Source organism: Micropterus salmoides, unplaced genomic scaffold, assembly GCF_014851395.1.
Source record: "Micropterus salmoides isolate LMB-PRFRI ecotype aquatic unplaced genomic scaffold, ASM1485139v1 Ms_hic_scaffold_9, whole genome shotgun sequence".
NCBI lineage: Eukaryota > Metazoa > Chordata > Actinopteri > Centrarchiformes > Centrarchidae > Micropterus > Micropterus salmoides.
The window spans coordinates 6,189,189-6,198,615 of NW_024044681.1; the positions used below are offsets into that span (position 1 = coordinate 6,189,189).

The 9,427-nt window shown below is 41.5% G+C and overlaps 2 protein-coding genes across 2 annotated transcripts; both read left to right on the forward strand.

The window, feature by feature from the left end:
- Positions 1-210: 210 nt before the first annotated feature.
- On the forward strand, positions 211-1,155 carry LOC119895652 (olfactory receptor 52N5-like). Its single transcript, XM_038708906.1, has one exon. It carries the CDS (start codon positions 214-216, stop codon positions 1,153-1,155), a length of 942 nt encoding a protein of 313 aa, XP_038564834.1. The 5' UTR covers positions 211-213.
- A 4,442-nt stretch (positions 1,156-5,597) lies between these two features.
- Positions 5,598-6,551, forward strand: LOC119895463 (olfactory receptor 146-like). Its single transcript, XM_038708612.1, has one exon. The coding sequence runs from the start codon at positions 5,601-5,603 to the stop codon at positions 6,549-6,551; it is 951 nt and encodes a 316-aa protein (XP_038564540.1). The 5' UTR covers positions 5,598-5,600.
- Positions 6,552-9,427: the final 2,876 nt, after the last annotated feature.

Here is a 9,427-nt window from a genome sequence, read left to right on the forward strand (position 1 = left end):
TCTGCTTGAACTGTCTGAACTTAGACATTAAAATCTATCATACGGCTGTTTAGCATACTATCATCTAACACATACACAGTGCACATTAAGGGAAAACTGCAGGTTTCTGCTGTGGTTAGTTGGACATTAGTACTGTGATTTAACATGATCTCTGATACCTAGATTGCCACGGTATTACTTGTGACATTTACAGCATTTTGTTCTTTCAGGTTGATGGAAAACTACACTTACAACAGCTTCACACTCCACCTGGAGGGGTTAAATGTCTCAAAGGAGTCCATTTACCCTGTGTATATTTTAATCTTTTTATCCTACTTGTTTATAATTGTTGCAAATGTGGGCATTGTAGTTGTGGTTGTCATGGAAAAAAGCCTTCACCAGCCCATGTATCTCCTTTATGGGAACCTGTCAGTCAACGATCTACTTGGAAACACTATCGTTGTGCCCCGTTTGCTTGTAGACTTGTTGAGGCCTCCCTCTGAACGCGTCATCAGTTATTATGAATGTGTGGTCCAAGCTTTCATAACACACATGTCTAGTACCGCTGTTCACACTGCGCTCATGATTATGGCCTTTGACAGATATGTGGCCATCTGCTATCCCCTGCGCTATGCTGCCATAATGACCAACAAGATGTTGATCAAGCTGACAGTTTCTGCCTGGGGAGTGGCCTTTGTTCTGGTCGGGATTCTTCTCGGTCTGACCATACGTCTGAACCGATGCAGGACTCTGATCAAAAGCTCTTACTGTGACAATGCTGCACTGTTTAAACTCTCCTGTGAAGATGTTTCTATTAATAACATCTATGGCCTCACTTTCACTGTGGTCCTGTTCACAGGTTCAATAGGCAGCATTGTTCTCACCTACACCAAGATTACAGTAGTCTGTCTGACCAGTAAGAACAAGTCTTTGAACAGTAAAGCCTTGAAGACCTGCAGCACTCACCTGGTTGTGTATCTGATCATGCTGATCAGTGGATTTGTTGTCATTATTTTGCATCGTTTCCCCCAGTACTCGGACTACAGAAAACTCTCTGCCATTCTGTTTTTTACTGTCCCAGGCATCCTCAACCCCATTATTTATGGCATGCAGTCCAAAGAGATACGAACATTTTTGTCTAAGTTGTTTGAGTCTAAGACAATTTTGCCGTCATAATAAAACAATTTGCAAGCTGTTTCTGTACATTTATGAAGACAAATAACATTAAATGTGAACCAAGAGGAGCCTACTGTATTCCTTGGTCTTGTGTTCTAATGCAAGTTAGCTCATATGATTTTTTCTCTAAAGGAGATATACATATTGGTTTTGTTTAGCCATCTCACAGTTGTGCTTTACTACAGAAACTCATGTGAGTCCATCTTCTCCAATCAACTGTGTAATGTGAGGAGGGAATGAGACACTTTGCTTGAAATTTCATGTAAAACGTGTTGATGTCTCACTTTAAGTCATATAGTTTCCTACCTGGAAACCCACATGGTAGTTTCTGTAACCCCCCCCCCCCCCCCCTACACACACACACACACAAAAAACAGTGCTCTGAAAGTGCATATGCACCAAATGCTAATTTCAACTTCAAGTTATGGATATGTCTGGATAAGTTGTTCAATTAATGGTCAGGTGTTGTGATGTCGTTGTCCAGTACAGGTGCATCTAAAAAGATTGAATATTGTGGAAAAGTTTTTTTACTGTAATTTCATTAAAATTGGTGTCATTTTTTATGTATTATAGATTCAGTAAACATCATGCAATATGTAGAGCCGAACTGATATTGATTTCGAGATTATGAGAGAAATTCAAAAGGTGCTGCAACTGTCAGGGTGTGGTGTGATGAGCAGGTTGGTGGACCCAAACGCAGGACACTGAGCAGAGTAGGTACAGTACAAAAAGGTTTATTTAACATAAGACGAGCACACTTACAGGCGGAGTGGCAGATAAACAGAGTCCAAAAAAGACAAGGTAATCCAAACTGAAATCCAAAGAAACACAATGCAGAACAGTGGAATGACCGAACAAGGACTAAACAGAAACGGTAGGCAGGCAGGCAGACAGACACACAGACAGACGAGCAGGGCAGGAACAACACAGGTGAGGGACATGAGGCTAATGAGGCAGGCAGAGAGACAGCAGGGAAAACAGAGAGAGGCAGGCAGACAGAGATGGCAAAGGGGAGAACAGAGATACTGACATGCAGAGGGATTACTGGGGTAACAGACACAACATAAGTTACTGAACACTAAACAAAGGCCATAACACAAGATGTAACAGATCAGAATAACAAGAATAACAAACTAATCCAGACACCATCAGACATATCACCACTAAACTAACACCAACAAGGAACACAGACTGAAGCTAAGCAAAACTGGGAACTGGGAACTAAGACTCCAAGAAGAGAGACAGAGTGAAACCCAAAACACAACAGACTACATAACAAATACTGGACACAGGGCAAAGACAGGACTGAAACCCAGACACAGAGAAACCAAAACTTTACTGGTTTGATTAAGCTACTGGACACAAACACTCTGGATTTGAGACATCCAGAGATTAGTGAAGCAGGGATTCAACAGACTTCTGGACATCAGGTGTAAAGAGAGGAGACTGAGTACAGGGAGCTGGTCGATTGTTTGTGTCGTGGTGAGGGAATAACCACTTCATCTTAAATGTGGCCAAGATGAAGGAGATAGTTGTGGACTTTAGGAGTAATTTGAACACCATTCACATCTGGAGAGAAGAGATGTCTGGATGTTCACCTTGACGAAAGAGTGGACTGAAAGTGTAACACTAAGGCTGTCTGCAGGAAGGGACAGAGCAGACTCTACTTTTACTACTATTTATGAGTCTGTGGTGGCCAGTGCTATCCTGTTTGCTGTTGCATGCTGGGGAAGAAGGTTGATGTTGGTAACGGACGCTAAAAGACTCAACAAACTGAGCCAGTGAGGTTGTGGGGGTGGAGCTGGATTCTGTTTCGGTGGTGTCAGAGAGGAGGATGCTGGCCAAGCTACATGTCATGTTGGACAATGTCTCCAACCCACTCCACATCGTGATGCTTAAACACAGGACTCCCCACAAAATGCATCACAAAGTCCCACAAGAAGTCATTCCTGCCTGTGGCCATCAAACTACAACTCCCTCTAAGTGTCTGACACACTTAGTTATTTAGCTGGAAATTATTATCCATTTTGTGCCATCCATCGTCAACCGCTTATCCTGCGTACAGGGTCACAGGGGGGCTGGCGGGGTACACCCTGGACAGTTTGCCAGTCCATCCCAGGGCCACACATAGACGAACAACCACTCACACCTAAGGACAATTTAGGGTCACCAATTAACCTAGTCCGCATGTCTTTGGACAGTGGGAGGAAGCCGGAGCACCCAGAGAGAACCCACGCAGACAACATGCAAACTCGACACAGAAAGGTTGGGCTTGAACCCACAACCACCAAATGGTGGAACCAAGCTGAAACTGAAAAATGTCAATCCTTATCCTTCAGTGGAAAGTTGGTTATCTTTAAGTAGGATTTGTTGCATTTTCTGCGACTGCAGACACTATGGGATTTGGAAACTGCTTTATCACAGCATCTGTGGAAGGGAAAAGGAAATATTTTGTCTATGTCAAAGCAATATTACCTCTAATTACCAACCATTGTCAAAATGTTTATTTAGTTTAAAGTTGCTGAAACAACTTCCGTGGCCTCTAAGCCATCTGACTGGAGGCCCCAGGAGGCCTTCCATGAGGACGGCAGAGAAGAAGTAACCTCTCCGGAGGTCGGGCTAAGGGGCGACTGGGATGAGGGCGAGACCTCTCCAGAGGCCGGGGATTAGGGCTGAAGGCTGGCAGCGAGACAGCAGTAGGGGAAATCAGTGACAGAGCTGCTGGGCTGAGGGCCGGTGCCGAAGCAGGAGCAGGGGGAACCAGAGACGGGGTTGGAGGGTTGGGGACCGTGGACAGGGAACAAGGAGATGGCGTGGTCTGGGCCGCGGGCTGGGCGATGGCCTTGGTGCTAGGAGCAGGGGTCGGCCGGACCACCAACGGGGCTGAAGCCGGTCGATCCACCAACAGGACATGAGGAGCAGTTGAAGTGCTCCTCCTTGAAGTGCTTGAGTTTATGGCTTAAGACCTTGAGCATTTTGATCCAAACAACTGTGAACACCACATTGACGACTATGTAAGGGAATTAGATCACAATCCAAAGAGCGCCACTGCTGTACTGACAGTAAGATAGATACTAGCTTAGCATAGTTTACTTTTCTTGCAGTTACATAGGCAGACTTGAATTTGTTAGCAACAACAGCCTGAGATCAGTTAGACACCCTGATATTAACTCATTACCTAAATTCTGATTAGACTGAGACACCACTGTCCAACTTTGCAAATACACTTGGCCCAGATAATTTCTCAGTAAGACTACTAGAGCAAAACAGTAGCTTAGGATACACCCCAGTATGACACACAACTTCTATTATTTATTATTAAATAATACTAACAATAATCATCATTATATTATTTTATATTTATATTGATGCCATTTATCCCAAACATTAGTGAGTGTGCAAAACTCCCTATTTGCTGGGTTGTGTAATATGGAACCAGCTGATGTGCCACTGACTTACAACAAGAAATCATTCATCTATAAAGCAACGACAAGCTCAAAGTTCGGTACAACAATCTCTCTCTGCTTGAGTTCTATAAACTGTATGTACATCCTGAGGATTTTACCATTCTGAGGAGACATGTACTGAAGTTTGCATCTCTGTTTGGGATTAACTTCTGCTGTGAGCAGTTCTTTTCAAAACGGACTCTTGCAAAGACTCAGTTCTGTTTAACCAGCTCAGAGTAGCATCATCTTACCGCAGAGAAGCAGTCCTAGCCGCATGAGAGCGTCCTGTGATAAATACTGTATAGTCATTTAGTGTGGCCCTCAAAGGATGATAGTCACAGAACTACCCCGGGCGCCTGCCCCCCAGGCAGGATGACACAGGGCCATCAAGCCCAGGGCTTGTGGCAAAAGCCCCCCGAGCACCGACAACACCCCAGAGCCAGTGACCACCAAATCCTGGCCAGCCCTGGTAGAGTACCTCCCGGCCATTGGGGCTGGCATTAGACCGCCACATAAGGGAACAGGCCAGGATTAGCGGGATTCCCACCCAGGGAGAGAGCGGACCCTCCGGCCAATGGGGCACAGACCCATGGCCCCAACCACACCCAGGAGGCAAGGCCACCTAGCCCAGGCCAGAATCCTGCCACTGCCACTGTCTCAGACCAAAAAAATTGGAAATTGTAGCTTGTTTACAGTTGCCACGGCCAGCAACTAATCTCTTATGTTGCATGACACATTGTCTGACGCAATGATAATTGACTCCCCAAAGATAAAATCAAGTCTGTAAAACACTGCAACAGAGGAGATGTTCATTAGAGCTGGTGGATACTACCAGCAATGAGCAGGAAGACACAAGGCAGACAAGTCAAGAGACTGAAACGCAAAGAAGACTCAAAGTAGGTATTAACGCTCTATTGTTTCCTCACAATGATTGTACTTTAGATTCATGAGTTATCAATATCATTTACAGAATACTGTCATTGTTGTCATTTCAGGTTGATGGAAAACTACAGCTACAACAGCTTCATACTCCAGCTGGAGGGGTTCAGTGTCACGAAGGATTCAATGTACCCTGTCTTTTGCCTGTTCTTTATTTCCTACATTCTTTCAATGGTTCTGAATTTAGGCCTTTTGGTTATAATTTGGATTGACAAGAACCTTCACCAGCCCATGTATCTGCTGTTATGCAACCTGTCAGTCAGTGACATTATTGGAAGTACTCATATTTTGCCCCGTATGCTTATCGATATCTTGAGGCCTCCCTCTGAGCGTCTCATCAGTTATTATGAGTGTGTGGTCCAAGCTTTCACCACACAGTTTTTCAGTAGCACTTCCCACACTGTTCTCATGATTATGGCCTTTGACAGATATGTGGCCATCTGCAATCCCCTGCACTATGCTGCCATAATGACCAACAAGATGGTGATCAAGCTGACAGTTTCTGCCTGGGGAGTGGCCTTTTTTTTTGTTTGGATTCTTCTCGGTCTGACCATACGGCTGAACCGATGCAGGACTCTGATCATGAATCCCTACTGTGACAATGCCTCACTGTTTAAGCTCTCCTGTGAAGATATATTCATTAATAACATCTATGGCCTCAGTTACACTGCAGCCTTGCTCACCTCCTCTATAGGCAGCATGGTTCTCACCTATGCAAAGATTACGGTAGTCTGTCTGACCAGTAAGAACAAATCTTTGAACAGTAAAGCCTTAAAGACCTGCAGCACTCACCTGGTTGTGTATCTGATCATGTTGATCAGTGGATTTATTGCCATTATTCTGCATCGTTTCCCGCAGTACTCAGACTACAGAAAACTTTCTGCCATTCTGTTTGTAATCGTCCCTGGCACTCTCAACCCCATTATTTATGGTGTGCAGTCCAAAGAGATACGAAAATTTTTATTTGAAATATGTCAGTCCAAAAAATGCTTGGCATGGTGGAAAAAATAAATGTTTACCCTTTTTGGCAAATAAATAAATCATTTAAAAAACATGAACACTGAATAAAAGCTTTTTTGTAATCATTCTTTTTTTGCTTAAAACATAGCAAACATGTACTTTGTAACTATGTAAGTATTTATAAAAAAATATGTATGATTTGTTGACATCCACAGCTCTGTAGATGTCAACAGCTTTGTTGCTAAAAACTGAATAGAGCCATCGTTATTACTGTAAAGTCTGTACATTGCTTGGTGTAATTGTATTTAAAGAAGTCATTCAAATTGTGGTCATGATGGCAGTGTTGGTTTCCTTTGTAAAATGTGTTCTGTGGCCTTGCCTTCACCAGCCTGCTGCTGCTTTCTGCCTGTAGTCAGTACAGTCAGAGGCTGCGTTCATTTTGTTAGTTAAAACTATTATAGACATTTGTTTTTTGATGACCTTTGTTCACATCAAAAGCAAGTAGATAACTAAATAAAATTAACCTTTACAGGACAAACTATGATGAAATGCATTAACTGTTAATGGAAAACTATGGTTTAATTCAATTTGAGTTAAAGGATTATTAGTGACATTAAGGGTATGCTCACTTTTGATTTGGTTTGGTTAGTGAGGTGTTCTTTAAAGAATAAAATTAACTGATACATTTAAAGTGAGTTTAAGTGAGCTAATTACTATTATAAACCAAATTACTTGTCCAAATACCTGCATGCATTAACTGAACTTCTACCACCCACAATATAACCTTTTAAAATGTTGATTTAGCTTGCAGTGATAAGCAGCAGGAAAATAACAGAGGGGGTGGATACAACATAAAAACAGGCAGGCCATATTGCTTGAATTTAGGAAAAAATAAGCAAACATAACATTTTCATGTGGATGTAATATTAGAGTTTTGTTTTGTTTGCTTAAACACATCTGACCACTCTGACATCACATTTTCAGCAGTTTCAGCAGTTAGCATGCAGGCTGAAAATGAAGCTTACTAATAATTTTGAACAAAATAATAATTTTGTTTTTGCAAAATGCTCACAAAACATTAAAAACATGCAAGAAAAGTGAATGTTTCCATCTAACAACACAAGTTGTGGTCAAATCAATATAATATTTAAATCAATCATTATATAATGATAACAAAATACAAAATGCAGTCGAACCTTAATTTGTGTTATATTTCTGTGCCATTCATTGATACTTTACATAGTTACAGTATGTTCCACAAAAGGCAAACAGGCATATCACAGCATGAACCATATTATTTTCACCAAACAAGATTTTATTAGAGACAACAAACCCTGCTCCATCATGCGTTTTTTAAAACATTTTTTTTGAGATGTCCTGTTGAAATAATATTAAAAAAAGAGACATTTCCTAAGAAAGTTTTTGTACTACATTCTTTCTTCAATGAACAAATAAAGAATTTCACTCAAAATCAGAAATACTCAAACAAAAACTTTTATTTTGCTGCATCAAATGTTGAATGGTATAAATAAAAATAAAATACAGTAAACATAAATATTAAACACCATTCATTCACAAGGAGGGAGTGGTGGAAGGCCACATTATCCCAAAGGAATTCATTAAGTGCATCGAGAAATTTGAAGAGGCGTTCTGTATTGTAGGGGCCAATAGTTAGATAAGGCGCCCCTCTGACCTGACACTCTAGCAATGGCCTGAATCTGTGCATTGATGTTCCTCCTGCTTCTCCTCACTTTACAGAAGCTGAAGCAGGCTTCATCCACATAAATTAATTTGTGTTGTGCCCCTTCAGCATCGAGCCCCATTATTCTCTAAGAAAAAACACATCAATAAAACAAATTATTCCAGTTGCATGTAACTGTATAAGGCATTACAATAACAAATCCTTACCTGCACATAAGGCCCGGGGATCATACCTTGGGTGTACCAGGTCTTTCTGTATGATGTTTGCATGTTCTCCCAATGTCTGTGTGGGTTCTCTCCAGGTGACCGGCTTCCTCCCAACGTCTAAAGGCGTCCAGGCTAAGTTAATTGGTGACTCTAAATTGCCCTTTGGTGTGAATGTGAGTGTGAGTGGTTGTTCATTTCTTTGTGCCCTGCGTTAAACCTGCTACTAGATTAAAATTGACATTATGACAGTCAAAACAATGGGACTGTCAACTGCTGTCCTGTAGACAATGGACTGTATAAAAGAAGTGGGAGTAGTCATTGTGAGATAACCCGTTAGTTTGCCTTGAGTTTGGCATTTTAACTGTCGCCATCTTGATTTTTTGCAACCAGTTTCATTAATAATGTCTTACCAATCGAGAAAAAATGTAACGTCACTTCTTGTCTGCTATCATGTTTCAGTTTATATTCCATCAATAAAAATGAGTGAGATTAAAGTAGGCCGTCAAATATCTGAATCTTCCTCTTGAATTTTGCTTAAGAAAACATTTAGCAAAAACAATTTCGTTTTTACAAAACAATTTTGTTTTTAATTAATCATTTAGCTGACGCTTTTATCCAAAGTGACTTACTATCTATCTATATATATATATATATATATATAAAATCTACATCTCTATATATCTCAAGTTATAAAACCTCTATTTGCACAATTTTCTGCTGTAGCGAGAATGCTGCACGTGTTGATTTTAGATAGCAGAGGGCATAGCGTTGCTGGCCAAACAGCTGCGTGCTTGCCGAGAGGTCAAGGGGCGCCGGGAAAATACAGGAAGTAAACTGCGCTATTTGGCGTGGACTGGCTGCTGCTGTTATCGCACAATGTGCTAATGTGTTTGTTTAGTGGTGTATGATGTATGTATTAAATTTCACATTGTATGTAATTGTTGCGTATAGCCGATGCTTGTGGAAGAAACCATGTGGGCCACGAGAGCTCGTTATACGTGAGTTAGGTATGAAACGGA

Bases quoted from the DNA above. Each gene is read 5' to 3' on its own strand.
- LOC119895463 (XM_038708612.1), top strand. From the start codon at position 5,601: ATGGAAAACTACAGCTACAACAGCTTCATACTCCAGCTGGAGGGGTTC.
- LOC119895652 (XM_038708906.1), top strand. From the start codon at position 214: ATGGAAAACTACACTTACAACAGCTTCACACTCCACCTGGAGGGGTTA.